Below are 16,725 nucleotides of genomic sequence, written 5' to 3' on the forward strand. Positions count from 1 at the left end.
GAAACACGTTAACACTATCTGTTCCAAGAGCAAAATAAATATTTATCATTTTTTTGCTATCAATTTGAGTATTTGGTACAGAAGTGACAAAGCGCCGTATTTTGGCTCTATTATTAACCACTTCTTCGCATACACATTGTGTACTGTGTACATGAAATTCGATAGTTATTAAATACCAATAATTATTAACGTTCGCAAATAATAACATTGAAATGACTTTTTGATATCTTATCTAAAACTTTTGAAATGACCTATCAGGTCATTACTTAAGACAGCGTTAGTTGCTTCACTATCGGCGAGAACAAAAGTACTTCGTACTTAAGTACTTACATAGTAGTAGTTAGTATCTTTTACGTGAAAATGTCCGATTTGGTCAGTGTTTTGGAATTTGAGGAGCATGCTGTTAAAGTTCTTCCCAGAAATGCTTTGGATTATTACAGAAGTGGAGCTGGGAAACAGGAGACACTAGCGGATAACAGGAGAGCTTTTTTCAGGTACTTTTACTCTTTTTGCAAATTTATTCGGTAACACAGGGCCGTGCGGTGCTATGATGCGGTGAGGCAGTCGCATCAGGCGGCATCACAAGGGGGCGGCATAATAAGTAAAATGAAAATACATCAAAATAATCGTAGGAATAAGAAAGGGTGTGCAAAATATAATATTTGAAAATATCTGATGGCGTGTATCACTCGAGTTTAAAGAGTGGTGCATGCCACTCTGTAAACTTACTTTTAAAAGTGAAAGCGTCTTCTACAGAAACAACAACCTTTTTTAGTATTATACAAGAACTTTACACTTTTTTTCTGGTTCTACAAAGCGTTGGGAAGTTCTGATAAAACATGTTTCACAACTCTAAAACTGTTAAGCGATACTAGATGGCCAAGTCGAATACGAGTAGATGCATGAAAACCTTGATTTCAATTTTGTGATATATGATGCATTATTCAAAATAATAGAAGAAGTTAACAAAGATACAGAAACTTAAGTCAAAGCACGAGGATTAGCAAAAAACTTTAAAAATTATAAATTTATATGCGGTGTAGTTCTTTGGCATGATATTTTATTTCATATAAATTCAGCCTCGAAGATGTTGCAACATATAACTATAAATTTGTCAGATTGTGTAAAAACGTTGTCAGAAACAATAAAAAAATTTAAAAGTTACAGACAATCTGGCTATGACCAAACGAAAATTACTGCTAATGAAATTGCAGAAAATCTTGATATGAGCTCCGAATTTCCAGCGGAAAATGAAATTCGAGCCAGGAGAAAAAAGCGTCAATAATAAAGCATCAGAAGAAGATAAATTTAGAATAAAGTTTTTCATCTATATTAATTTAAGACATTGACATTAATTCTTTGATTGATCGATTTCTTCTTCTAGAAATTCATAAATAAATAAATTTTTCATATTTTTAAATTGAGAGAAATATATGATCAAACACTAAAAAAATATTTTATGAATCTTCATTCAATCCTTTTAATAGAAAAAGAATCGGATATAGAGGCAAATGATCTTTTAGAAGAATTGCGTGGTATACAGTGGTGTCATGGTGCGGGAACGCCGTTCCGGCACTGGTTAAGAAAAGAAAACAAAAATAAATAGAGAATTTAGGTTTTAGTCCATGAAACCTTTAAAAGTTTTGAACTATTTTTGTATACACTCCCTGTCTCGATAGCTAGTGAGGAAAGAAGTTTTTCAAAATAAAAAATTATTAAAAACTATTTACGAAACTCATAAGACAAACAAAACTAAAAAAATAACACTCATTTCAATAGACTCCTCACTAGCTGCTAGTTTAGACTACACCAATCTCATTGACGAATTTGCCAAAATTAAAGTCAGAAGGGTAAAATTGTAATTTTTGTAAATGGTATGTAATGTTAATACGATTTCATTTAATTTAAATTATGTTCTTTTTTTTAAATAAAAGTGTGTTCATTTTGCGCAGTTGCATTTAATAAAAATAAAAGTTAAATAATTATATTTAAGGGGCGGCATTTCGAAGAATTGCATCATATTGAAAAAATGTACCGCACGGCTCTGGCGTAACAAAACAATTTTCTATGTCTATCTTCTTGTGGTGCCTATCCGTTACGGATGTTGGACACTAACATGGCTATTCTGGCTTTGTTGACTGCTGTCCTGAAAAGTCCGGTAGTGGTTAAGTTAAACCATTATCGCAGGTTATGGAGCCAGGATATTCTTCTTCGTCTTGGACCTCTTTTCCCATGCACTTTACCTTGAAGTATGGTCCAAAGTAGGTCATATTGTTGTTCATTGCGCATTATATGGCCCAGGTGTTCCAGTTTGCGACGTTTTATGGTTACGACTAGTTCGCGCTCTTTACCCATTCTATGTAGAACTTCTTCGTTGGTAACTCTGTCTATCCAGGAAATCCTCAACATGCGTCTATATGTCTTTATGTCTATAATATGCAGAAAATAGTATAGGTATAGGTAAATTTGCGAATACCTAAATTTGTTTGTTTAGCTTGTTTTATCAAAGTCATCGGGAACAACCCGATAAATTGTTTTTTTTTAACTAGAATAAATTTAAGTGGTAAAAATTTCATTCGGACAGCTGTGTCCACAGGTTTTAAATTTGATCGATTTTTAGAGTATTGATTTGGATAATAAAAGACAATTCTGTTTGCTTATTTTATATTTCTATTTAATTCCTTTTCCTACTATTTTTCCCGATTAGAACCAACTAAGAGATACTGAAACCACGAGAGAAGATAAGTAAAACATAAGATAAGTTAGATATTTTTTTTGTATTATAAAAAAGGCACCCTGAGATATTTTCTTAATTTTTTTGTATGATTTGTGACAATTGGATAATTGATTAAATAAGTAATTGGAGTTTTCAAATAAAGACATTGATATAAACGTAATAAAAAGTAGATCATAACAATACATACATAAACACAAACATTTTCCTCTTTTTAAATAAAAATTGAGTCATATTTCTGAGCTCGATAACTTTTGAATGGTATAACCGATTTTCAAAATTAGACATGCGTTGGAAAGGTAATAATCAGTACTATCAGAAGCTATAAAGGCTGGACTTAAATTATTGAAATTTTTGGGAGTTTTGGGGACCAGAACGAAAAACAGACCCTGAATGGGAAGGGCCGTAAAATCCACACCCTTGGACCAAAATTGAGATTTGACATATGGATGGGCGAGTCTTTTCCTAAATTTTAAGATGGGATTTGGTCCGATTTCCAATTCAGTCAGATTTAGAAAATCGAAAATTTCGTGTATATATAGTGTCGCATGTAGAGGTAGAGAACTGCCGTTCTCTGGTAATTGTTTATATAATGCTTGCCCCCCCCCCAATCAAAATTTCAAATGACGCCCCTGCTAACACATTCTGACAATGGAGCACCAATAGCAACAATATGATCCGTGTATTATGTGAGAAATCTACCCTCGACTTCTTCTGCCTTTTACCTTTGCCTGGATGGTAAATTTTTCCAAACCATTTCTTCGAAGCACGTATCCAAGATAACCTATTATTTGTTCTGATATTTGTGTTCTTAGTCTTTCCTTTGTCTTTTCTTTATCTTATTAGCTTTACAGACTCATAATAACTATTTACCTACGTATGTACACAGTCGTCAGAGAATTGACCCCTAAAAATCACACTAACAAGCTGAATTTTGCTGAGATTGTCAATTTTGGGACTCCAAACACATGCAAAAAAAGTTTGCCACTCGTACCTCCGGTCTTCCCTTAACCCTTCCAAATAGGGGAAAATCTACCCAAAAATTGGCTAGACTTTGTAGCTGAAGTTGAGCCATTCCGAAAAACGTACTTGTGCAATCGAAAAGATACAGTTTTAAACGTTTTAGATTTAGATTGTTTTTAATGAGAAAATATAAATTCCGCATATATTTTATATTTCAAATGCCTTTTATTTTATATTTGTTGCCAAAAGTCAAAATTGAAATTGCCTATTATAGGTTTTGAAAAGTAGGCTCTAACAATGAATATTCCATAGTGACCAGTCAATGGAAGTTTAGGGGAAGCCGGGGGATAGGAGTGGCCACCTTTTTTGCATGATTTTGGAGTCCCAAAATTGACATTTTCTGCAAAATTCAACTTGTTTCTATGGGTTTTAAAACTTTAAATTATAGTGAAAAACAAGGAGAAGAGTACTTTTAAAGTGTGTAAAATATATAATTCCTAGCTGAGCGCTTTCGGCTTATAAAGCCATCTTCAGAGCTATGGTCAAAGAGTTCAAAATACCACTATGAAAAGAGAGGGATCCCATGTAAGATATAAAAAAAGACTTCTACTTCTTATGCAGTTTTTTCATGGTTGAAAAAAAGCTTGTCTGGCCTTTGGAAAAAACTGTCCAATGTTGCTAGCTGTCGGTTTGTAATCGGAACATAAAAATTCATCAATTTTTTTTAAATCTGTAATGTAATCTTTTGTGTGGAAGTCCTTTGTGATTTGATGTTGATTTTTATGTTCCGATTACAAACCGACAGCTAGCACATTGGACAGTTTTTTCCAAAGGCCAGACAAGGTTTTTTTCAACCATTAAAAACTGCATAAGAAGTAGAAGTCTTTTTTATATCTTACATGGGATCCCTCTCTCTTCATAGTGGTATTTTGAACTCTTTGACCATAGCTCTGAAGATGGCTATATAAGCCGAAAGCGCCCAGTTAGGAATTATTTATATTTTACACACTTCAAAAGTACGCTTCTCATCGTTTTTAAGTAGTCATAAGTGTGTATAAAAACTATTTCAGTCTTTACATTTCTCAAGTTATAGGTGGCATGACGCTTTATGCTAATTTATACACGCCAAAATATTAATTGATTAAACTAAATGAAATATTATTATCTTAACTAAGTTGAAAAGGCATAAACTGTTGACCTAATTGAAGGTACAAGTCAGGATTTAGTGTTTTTATGCTTAACACGCTTTCTTGTACTAGCGAGCACCTATTAACAAAGAAAATATATGTTGTAGTCTAATATCATATTATATCATTTTTATGGGCTTAGTCCAAAAATACTATCACGTTTTTTGTGTCAGCTAGTTTACAAAAGATATGGTCATATCTTTGTGTTACTAGCGGCTATGTATTAACAAAGAAAATAATAATGAATATACATAAATACTCGCGTACCCTATATGAGGCCCCTAGGACACAGTGAACAATTTTTAGGAAATTGGGTTAAATACAAAAATCGACTCCCAAACACATAGAAAATATGGTGGCTTCAAACTGTCTGCATAAACTAACAATAACATAATCAAAAATGACATGTCATTGAAAACATGCTAACTAGTAGAACGCTAGTAGTATATAGCGGTACGCTTTAATTACTATTTTTGCTAATTTTAATTTTAATATTTTTTCTCAAAAACGAAACAACGTTAGTCATTCGAAATGCACATTCAAATAAAAATGTTAAGAGAGACATGGCTTTACCCTGTCACCATCTGTTTTCTCACCCACATAAATTAGTTACCATATCAGACCATTATGTCAACAACTCACTTAATGCATTCGAGATTGTTTTCTTAAAATTGCAAACGCAGAAACTGCAAAAGTATACGCCAGACCTATTAGTGATTTATTGATCATCTGGTCAGAGCAAAAGGAACACAAACATATTATCGTTTGTGGCTTTCTTCTTTAGTAATAGCTCAGCAGGCAAACGCGTCGGACCACACCCAACGACACTTCTTCCGAGTGTCTTAAGCGAAACACATTTTTGTACAACAATAAAATAAATACTTACCGTTCGTTTTATTACATTCATTTCAATTAATTCCAGCAACATACCTACCGGAATAAGTACGTACCTAGATTTTTAAATTTGTCTAGAACTTTAAACAAAGTTTTCCCAAAACTTGGCACTTAGGTACATCCCTTGTGTCTTAGGGGCCTCATATTTCAATTACAGACTATTTAAATTCATTTTTAAATAATTTTTGTATTTTTGATGCGCTGAATTTAAAAATATCTACTACATACTAGATTTTCTTTATCAACTAAGCAGTTTTTAAAATATGTAGGGAATTTTTGTGTTCAGTTTACTTCAGTAGAGACAAAGATACATAATATATCCAAACATAGAGCAAAGAAAGCAAAAATTTTAAAAAGATTACGATATATCCGAGATGGAAATCGTGCTTTCACATTAAATGAAAAATTTATTCTTCTATTAGAATAGTCTATTTGAATTGACAAAGATATAGTAGTATGTAACAAGTAACAGCATTGGTCACCAAAATAACAAATGAGGAAGTTGTCCAAGCACTTCAAAAAATAAAAAAAGGAAAAGCAGCTGGACTAGATGGTATTTAGTTTTATACAAGGAAGATCAACTTCTTCTTCATGTGTCATCTCCTCTAAGAAGATCGGTAACCATCATGACAATTCGCATTTTCGATACCGCTGCTCTAACGAGATCAGCAGAAGTACAGTTAAACAAAGCTCTCAAATTGCTCTCAAAAACATTATGCAATTTTCATTAAATGTAAGTCAGTTAATAAAAAAAATAAAGGAATAAAGAAACAAATGCTCATATGGTATTCATTGATCTTGAGAAAGCATATGATAGAGTCCTTTAAGACATTAGATGGAAGTTTCGGGAGAATAGGTAATGATTGCGAGAGATATGTTGTAACGTCCTGATCATAGCAAGACCAGGGCATTAAGCAACACCACACTTCTGGGAGAAACGAGGGGAGGAATTTCTCGAACATCCCTTAGGATATTCAAAAGAAAAACGTCCACCGTTCCATCCATCAGAATGGTGCTCTGCCCGACTGCTCAGCCCTGGGTTCGTTCCCTGTTCATTCTTCCCTCACACCCATCCCAGAAAGGTACAGGAAATAAAAAGTTTACCAAATCATTTTATATACACTATTTATTCAGATAAAAAAAAATTAACAAAAATCATTCTATTATGTACAGGCAACCAACTTAATTTTCTGAAACTGTGACCGAGACCCTGCTGGTCACCGGTATAAAAGTTATTAAGGTAAAAAAGGTACTCAGCTTTAAGTCCTCTTGTCGGAGTCACACAGTTCTTATGGGAGGTCTCCAATCTCTGCAGAACTTTCTGTTGCTGTCGGTAGTTGTGGGAATTCTAGGGCTATCTTGTTGAAGCCATTCTTCTGATGCATCAGTAGATCAGTAGTTGGATCCAGGATACTGTGGGCTGTTGCGAGATGTCGCTGTCGCGTTCTGCTCTCCAAGATAGTTTTCTCCAGCTACAGTTTGCTTCCCCATGTAGTGTTCGCCTGCAGGTTTATTCCCAAGGTAGGGGCTAGAAAAATTCATACAAAGATCAGTTTTTTCCCAAAAGAAAAGCCTGATCAGAAATAAAGCTGAGTATCCAAAGAAATACGATCTCAACAAAATCTCTGATCACAGCGTGGCATTATAAAAAAAATAAATAGAAACAAAAAGAAATAAAATATTGTAACTATATACAAGAAAGAAAGTAATGTATTGTATACCAATAAAAAGAAATAAAATTAGAAAAGTTTTTATGCTTTATTTCAAGGAGGAAAGTAGGTATCTGCTGTGCAAAAGAAATCAGTAAAAAAACTGAGACTTAAAACTAGATAATCAAACTTACCCGTATATTTAACGGCCTAAGCACAAACACAATAATTTATGCGATATTGTCACTACTCGGGTACAAATTTGTATCGGTTTAAATACCTTAGTTTAGAAGAATTCGACAAATTAATTTGACGATAGTAGGGTCGCTTGTAGAAATATATAGTACGATGGACAAATACCAAGCGGAGCTTGGTGTAGCGTTCAATCGGCTGATTGAAACGTTACAATGTATAAGGGGTTAATAACTAGTGTTAGGAGATTGCTCGGAGCTTAGTCCTTATTTGTTCTCATTAGTCTTGGATGTCTCATAGAGTTTGTTGGCTTGGTCACTTGCTTCAAATGAGCAATGAAAGAAACACCAAAAATATAACCGAATGAAGACGGACAGAAAAATAGACCATGATTCTGCCCTAGAAAATATTGTCTAAATAGTGTCCAGAATGATCTCTAAGGAGTACGGGAGAGTCACTGGCAGCAGAAGGAAATGGCATGCAATTGTTGAACAGACCAAAACTCACCGAGAGTTGTAGCGCTATATAGGAGGACAAATAATAAGTATTCGATCAGATAAGTCAAACTACAGGATAATGTTCCCTGCTGTCTAATGTACGTTGATAATGTGATCTTACTACGAAATATTTAAAGGGATTTAGAACAAAAACTGGAGTAGTGTAGACAAGCTCTTGTGGAAAAGGGTATAAAACTTAGTAGGATAAAACCAGAGTATCTGGAATGTCCATTTAAAGATTTAGTTACTAAGTGAATAAAGTAAATAAAAAAAACTTTTTATGGTTAAATGATTTGTGAAAAGTGATGATTTAACTACTTAGGATCAGTATTACAGAAATAGGGAAAGAGATGGAGATGCATGCAGAATTAGGATGGGATAGATAAAGTGGAAGAAAATAAGTATTAGCTATTAGCATTATTAGTTATAATTAACAAGAGTTATTAACAAATATAACGTGCACTATAGGATAGGTTTTAAAACAACAAATTTATCTTCCTTCTCCCATTTTCAACTAACATTAAGCGTTAATCCCTTAATTAAATATTAATTATGTAGCAATAGACTAAAAAATATTTTCCTTTTTTCCAGATATAAACTAAGACCAAGATGTTTAAGAAACGTAGAAAACATAGACTTGTCAACTATTGTCCTTGGAGAAAAGATTTCCATGCCCCTTGGAATTGCTCCAACTGCTATGCAAAGGATGGCACATCCACTCGGAGAATGTGCCAATGCCAGAGGTAGGTAGTACAATTGTACAAAAATATCTGAAACCGCTGAGGTCATTCAGGTAACAAATCAAGGAGAGGGGACTTCAGTTGAACGCGTTTATGTAAATAGTAAATATACATTTAAAACGCATTGCGCACGAAGTTAGTGATTTTGCGACATCGCCAGATAAAATCGTCGAATAGTTGTTTATGTAGAATATATTTAATCTTCTTCTTCTTCTTCTTGTAATAGGACTATGTCCTGTTTCTTCTGTTACAGTCTTTGCTGCGATCCGCAGCTCCAACTCTCGTACCATCGTTTTTTGGGTCTTCCTATGGGTCGCTTGGTGTTGGGCTTCTGTGTTTTCGCCCAATGCGCCATACGTTCAGGGTCCATCCGATCTACGTGGTCTCTCCACATGCGTCGTCGCGCTCTTGTCCATCTCACTACGTCTTGAACGCCTAGCTCTCTCAATGTGTCTTCGTTTCGTTTTCTATCTCTGAGTGTGATACCTCTTATGGATCTTACGGCTTTCATCTCTGTTGTTCTCATTATTTGTTTGGCCTTTGTTGTCTCGGCCCTTGTCTCAGCTGCGTATGTCAGTACGGGTCTAACACATGTCTTATAAATGCGGACTTTGCTTTCGGTGCTCAAATATTTATTCCGCCAGATTATATCCCTCAGGAAACCAGATATTCTCGCTGCTTTCGTTGCCTGCTGTTTTGATTCTTGCCACAGATGCCTGTCGCTAGATATTTCCACACCTAAATATCTACAATCCATTACCTGTACGATTATATGGTCGTCCACTACTAATTTACATCTAATTGGGTTCCTGGATATTACCATCGATTGGGTTTTCTCTTTGGTTAGTGTCAGGTTATACTTTTCGGCGGTTATTTTGAATTTTTGTAGTAGGCTTTGTAAGTCATCTTCGTTTTCGGCTATTAAGATTGCATCATCTGCGTAGCAAAGTATTCTCATGGTTCGGTTACCCATTTTGTATCCCTGATTCATTATGTTAACACTACCTACAACTTCATCCATTATTAAATTAAATAGGCATGGACTGAGGCTATCCCCTTGTCTAATGCCTGCATTGATTTTGATTTCTTCCGTGAGCCCGTGTGTGGTTTTAATTCGTGTTTTGTTGGAGCTATTGAGCTCCTTGATTATGTTTCTATACCTCTGACCTATGTTTTTCTTTTCAAGGATAGTGAGCACGTCCTTTAATCGTACTCTTTCGAATGCTTGTTTCAGATCTACAAAGCATGTGAACATGGGCTTGTCGAATTCTATTGATTTCTTAACTAATTGTCGCATTATGAAAATAGCGTCTATTGTAGATCTGTTTGGGCGAAAACCCTGTTGTTCTTCTGATACACCGGCTTTCTTATATATTTTTTGGGATATAATTTTTGTCAATAGTTTTGATGTAGAATTGAGTAGTGTAATTCCTCGGTAGTTCGTAGGATCTGTCTTTACGCCTTTCTTGTAGATGGGTATTGTTATACTCTCTCTCCATTCCTCTGGTACTGTCATGTTGTTTACAATTTTTTGGAATAATGTTGTTATCTCTTCTATTATTTTTGTACCTCCGTATTTAATTAATTCATTTGGTACTTATATTATCCGGACCTGGTGATTTTCTATTTTTTGATCTTTTGGTTGCTTCGTTTACTTCTTCTTGGGTGACGTTGTCATTCTCTGTTTCTTCTTGGTGAATGTTTTGTAGGTCATTTCTTTGTACTTCATTATTATCGTCGTTATCGTCTTTGTATAGATTCTCGAAATGAGTTACCCATTCTTCTGGTTTTATTGCCTTAATTTGTAATTCTTCGGTAATCGGCTTCTTCCTGTTCCTCAACATGTTCCATACCTTCCTTTGACCTCCTCGTAAATCATGTTCCATGTCATTTGAGAATTTTTCCCAATATATTTGTTTTAGATCTTTGATTCTGTTAGTTGCTCTATTTCTTTCTGATTTATATCTGTGATACTCTTCTGGGGTCCTATTGTTAATATATCTTACGTATGCATCTTTCTTCTCTTTTGCTAAATCTTTGACTTCCTGTGTAAACCATGGTTTGTGGTTTCTGCCGCTGTTTAAGTCAATTGTTCTTTCTCCAATACATTTAATATTTTTTAATAAACATGAATATTCCAAGTATCGTGAAAATTAGGACTCTAAGTGCACAATCCCTTAAAATTTTACACAATGTTTTAAAATGTACGCAGAAGGAAGTAGAAGGAAACTTTACTGTGAAACAGGCAACAAAACAAAAATCCGAAAAACCTTTGAAATCTGGTTAATCTGACAACGTCGCGTAACCAAAGTTCTCGATCGGTCTGACCTTGCCAGTTTCAGATATTTCTGTCGACTTATACATGATGCGTTTTAAATTGTTAAAATATTACTAAAACCTGGCTTTGTTTCTATCAAAAAGCAATTTAACTCAATATTATTATAAGTTAGACCAGTGGTCGGCAAACTTTTTAGCCAAAGAGCCAAATATGAACATTACAACAATTAAAAAAAAAATTGGGAGCCAAATCTGCTTCTTCAGCAAACTTTTATTACTCTAAATAAAACTAAAGGGTCTAGTCGGTTAAGATATTCGGTTAAGATATTCCAAAAATATTAAAAACCACATGTTCTACACCAAAAAGTATTTGACCACAAAAATTTTTTAACCCAGTTTTTTCGTTTTTTTTTGCGATATCTTCGTTTATAATCATCGTAGAAACTTCTATTTTCTGTCGTTTTGTAGGGCTTTATTTCCTACAACACTGTAATTTTTACAAAATTTTGGCGCAAAATCCAATTTTTTTAAATGTTGATATTGTATGTAGAACCGAAAAGGAAAAGAACAGCAAACGTGAGCTTTTTTAACTGATCATACGGATCAGGAATACTATTCCAAGCGTTGAAAATGATCGTGTCCTTCTTCAGGTCATTCAAAGCAGACCACTTGTGTCGGGAACATTTTTTTTCTTCTCCAATATTTCCAATTCAACACAAAGACGTTCGAATTTATAGTGCTATACCTCCTTGATTTTTAAATCCAGAAATTTTTGAGAGATTTTTGACAAATGCTAAAGTTTGTAAGTTTGATAAAAGCTAATTTTTAGATGTAATGTTTTTCCTACCAAGTTTTTTTAATGGAAATATTATTGCGCCTTCCGTATTCTTAGTTTTAGTCCTTATTTATTCTCATTAGTTTTGGACCAGATAACAGCGAAACTACAGTGTAGTATTCCATGGTGCCTAATGTATGCTGATGATGTAGTGTTAATAGGAAATAGTAAAAGAGACTTAGAACAAAAACTGGAACAGTGGAGACAAGCTCTGGAGGAAAAAGGTTTAAAACTTAGTAGGACAAAAACAGAGTATTTGGAATGTTCATTTAGAGATGGAGTTACTACAAATAAAATGGTATCTTTGGATGGTGAAATGATTGTGAAAAGCAATAGTTTTAAGTACCTAGGATCGGTATTACAGAGTAATGGAGAAATAGATGGAGATGCATGCAGTAGAATTAGAGCGGGATGGATGAAGTGGAAAGAAGCGAGTGGTGTGTTGTGTGAAAGAAAAATTCCAATGAAGCTGAAGGGAAAATTCTATAAAACAGCCATAAGACCGGCTATGATGTACGGAACTGAATGTTGGGCAGTGAAGAAGAAAGAGGAACAACTGAATGTTTGTGGCGGAAATGAGAATGCTTAGATGGATGAGTGGAGTGACAAATAAGGATAAAATTAGAAATGAGTATATTAGGGGAAGTCTAGGTGTGGCACCAATTGATGCCAAAATGAGAGAGCATAGGTTAAGATGGTTTGGTCATGTTCAACGTCGAGACGTTAATCACCCAATACAAAGAATAGCTGAAGTGCAGATTCTTGGAAGGAGTAGGAGAGGAAGACCAAAGAAGACCTGGAGGGAGACGATAAGGCAGGACATGTTGGTAAAGGGGATTAACATTGATATGACCCAAGATAGAATTGTGTGGAGAAATGCAATTAGGGAAGCCGACCCCGCATAGGGATAATGTATTAAATAGTGTGTTGTTACTGCCTTCTGGTTCTAATTAATTAAAAAGACTAAACACGTCTTACTATACACTATATTTTATTCACTGGTATCCAATATCTAAACAATAACATTAATGATTCATAGCGCCTCGCCTTACTACATACTAACTTCTAATAATTATTTGTATATCTATATCCATACTGATTGCTCAGCGTGTTTTTATACCTATCTGAACCATAACAAATATAGTTCAAGTTCACTCGTAATAAACATGTGATACAAACTATAAGCTATTGTTTTTATGTATGTTCAATACCCTAAAGGTTAATAACATCATATTTAAATTATGATTTATACAGAGGGTTCATAATATACCACATCTCCGCCGTTTTTAAAAAAGAAAGTCCTAAGAAGAGAAGAAGAATATCTGACGGTATATTCCTCTTTCCCTTTTACAAAATGTTTATGGTTACGTAATACTATTTTCAAAAATTAAATTTCCTAACTATGCTAACTAACTGTAACATGGTACGTTTCAGAGTTTTTTTTTTAATCCTAAAAATTGTTTATTATTATCACTAATTCACTTTCTGCTCCGTCTTGCTTTTTAGTCTTTTCTCCATTCACAAAACAGTGTCCACATAAAAACAGTGACTAAACCTATCGGGATTTTTAATATAGTCTTTTAGTGCCTATATGCATTTCCTATAAGCAGGGGAATAATCTAATCTACCTAACTAAAAATCTCGTATCTAACTAAAAGTCCTAAGTCCTAAGCTAAGCTAATATTACTCGAATAAGTAAAAAAATGTATCCTTTACTCTATTAATAATTCCTATTTCAGTCTTCTTTTGATTTATTTATATATGTCTTACTAACTTTAAAATAATGTACCTATAATAAAAATGTAATCTCTCTAAACATTTCTAATATTTCTCTAAACTTCTAATAACTCTTTTGTAGCTATAATAAAGATTTAATCTCTGTTGCTGAATGTCTAAAAATTTCACTTTTTGTGTCCCTTTGCTTACTATCTACTAACGCTATTGTAAGATATTGTCTATCCTTAATTCAAATACTTCCATTTTCCGCGAAAATTTAACCTGAATTCATTATCTACATTTAAAAATAAGTTATTTATAATTAACATTACTTTAGAGAAAAAAAAAATTTACAGCTTTAATTCTTAGACATAATTCAATGATTAGCTACTTATTTGATATTATTCTTAATTTTGCTTCTTTTCTTGCAATTTTTATGTGTCTTCTTTCATTTTTCCCACATATTTTAATAAAAAAATTATCTTTTTTTCTCTTCTTCTTCTTGTATGGTACTACAACTATATTTCTTCATTTTCTCCACATAATAACACTTCTACAGTGTACATAATTCATCTTCATATACATCTTTCATATAACAATCATATATCATTTATCTCATATATCATTTCATATAACATCATAATCATCACTTCATATACTAGCTCCGATACCTTCGTTTTACCTTAATAAAAGAGGTTTCACTCGGATGTCTTAGTTCTCCGCCAATATTAACCCGAATTTTCGCCCTGATCTGTACGCACCATTTAGGTGGTATAGTTAACTCAAAACACGAAATAGGTATTTTATGCGGTTCAAATTCTTCTAAAAATATCACAACCTCAATCCCTTGCTTTGAGGCCGTTGTTTATTCACGAATAATCATGAATAAAATAGGTACCCTTCAAAACACAGAGTGGGTCTCTAATAAGCTTTCAAGCTTCTATAAATCACTTAGTACCTTCCTAATTTGACAAGAGCCGTGGGTTTCTTATTGTCTCAAGTTGCCTCATAATATTTAGCTTATAATATTGTTAGTTCTTCTTCTTCTCTACTTATATAGTTCTTCTCCAAATTCCTCATCTCGACGCATCAGGTCGGTTCGTTAAAAATATATATCTTGCTTATAGCAATGTTTATCGTATGTCATCACCAATCATTATTTATTAAAAAAAAATCATTTATATATCATTAGTCACACAAAAATTATTAATTCAGGTTCATATCATACAAAATTTAACACTAAATCGATAAAAATGTATCTAAAAGATCAATAACAAAAACAACTGCTAATAAAATTCAATAAAAATTCAAAAATAGCAAATGTAAAAATTAGATAAAAATATTCAAAATCAGTTCATACCTCAAAATTCGATATTCCATAAAATATTTAAAAATAACCGTACTAAAAATCGAAATCGGATAGAGATTTTTCAAATAAATTCAATAAAGATTCAAAATTCAATAAAAATTCAAGAATAGCATATATAATAAACTTCGATAAAAATATTCAATTCAAAAATCACTTCATATTTCAAAATTCATAGATATTCTTAAAAAAAAATCGATACTTCATAAATTATTCAAAAATCAGCAAAGATAAATATTCAATTTTCAATAATAATATAAAAACGAGGGAAGCATTTTTAATAAAGATAGACATTCTTACTTACATTTTATTTCCACTTTGTCTTTACACTGTCGCTCACTGGGTTGATCGTCTTCCTGGGTCCTGGTCCAACTCCCACTTTCGTCGTCGGTATTTCCACGCTGGCGCCACCATCTCTGCTCCTTTCAGAAGACCTCCTCTAGTCTGCAGGATCAGCCATGTATTAAATAGTGTGTTGTTACTGCCTTCTGGTTCTAATTAATTAAAAAGACTAAACACGTCTTACTATACACTATATTTTATTCACTGGTATCCAATATCTAAACAATAACATTAATGATTCATAGCGCCTCGCCTTACTACATACTAACTTCTAATAATTATTTGTATATCTATATCCATACTGATTGCTCAGCGTGTTTTTATACCTATCTGAACCATAACAAATATAGTTCAAGTTCACTCGTAATAAACATGTGATACAAACTATAAGCTATTGTTTTTATGTATGTTCAATACCCTAAAGGTTAATAACATCATATTTAAATTATGATTTATACAGAGGGTTCATAATATACCACATAGAGGGCAAAGAGAATGATGATGATTATTGCGCTTTCCGAGGATATTTGTGCCAGAGCCGCACCTATACGGAGCCAAAGAGCCGCATGCGGCTCCGGAGCCGCACTTTGCCGACCACTGAGTTAGACCAAATTTTAAAAGCTAATAAATATGTCTTTGTTTATTTTAGCTGCTCAAGCTTTGGGGATCATCTACACTCTTAGCACTCTTTCAACAAGCAGCATTGAAGAAGTGGCTGAAGCTGCACCTCATGCTGTGAAATGGTATCAATTGTACATCTATAGAGACAGGTAAATCAACTATTTGTGCAGCTATATGGTAGCGTGGAAGGATTTAGTATTATAAGCGAAAAAATGAATAATCATTTGTTTTTTCCTTTTTTTTTCATTGTGTAATGTAGTACTTTGTTTAATGATTCTCCAATAACTGTCTTCAATGTTTGATTCTGAAATTTAAAATATTCACTTAGGCATTATTTGTACTTACTAGCTAATCAAACTATTATTACGGAGGGACTGGAGAGAGAAATAGTTCTCCAAAGAATGGAAAACGGGACTAATAAATATAACAAGAATGACATAAGATATTGGGGGCAATTACTACAAATAAATTAACACCAATAATTATACATAATCGATTGAGAAGCAGTGTGGAACCAATGTAAAGGAAGGAACAAACTGGCTTCAGACCAAACTGACCATTAACACACTTAGACTAATTGTAGAACACAAATGGTCATATAGAAATCATTAAAGGAAATAGGAATACCAGAATAATAAATCTCATCAAAGCACTCTACAGTGATAGATAAAGACAAGTTCTACACAACGGCATAATAGAATGTGTGCTATTT

The 16,725-nt window shown here is 33.5% G+C and overlaps 1 protein-coding gene across 2 annotated transcripts in view; it reads left to right on the plus strand.

Moving 5' to 3' along the window:
• The first annotated feature begins 231 nt into the window (after positions 1 to 231).
• LOC114329668 (2-Hydroxyacid oxidase 1) overlaps positions 232 to 16,725 on the plus strand; it is a 39,230-nt gene continuing 22,736 nt past the window's right edge. For both annotated transcript variants that reach the window (XR_007697327.1, XM_028278849.2), the window contains exons 1-3: positions 232 to 494; positions 8,708 to 8,859; positions 16,042 to 16,162. Coding sequence is in view for 1 of the 2 variants with exons in the window: in XM_028278849.2 (XP_028134650.1) it covers positions 361 to 494; positions 8,708 to 8,859; positions 16,042 to 16,162 (407 nt within the window). In the remaining variant the exon portion in view is untranslated. The remainder of the gene's footprint in view (positions 495 to 8,707; positions 8,860 to 16,041; positions 16,163 to 16,725) is intronic.

The sequence above is a fragment of the Diabrotica virgifera genome, chromosome 3, assembly GCF_917563875.1.
Source record: "Diabrotica virgifera virgifera chromosome 3, PGI_DIABVI_V3a".
In the NCBI taxonomy this organism is placed as follows: domain Eukaryota; kingdom Metazoa; phylum Arthropoda; class Insecta; order Coleoptera; family Chrysomelidae; genus Diabrotica; species Diabrotica virgifera.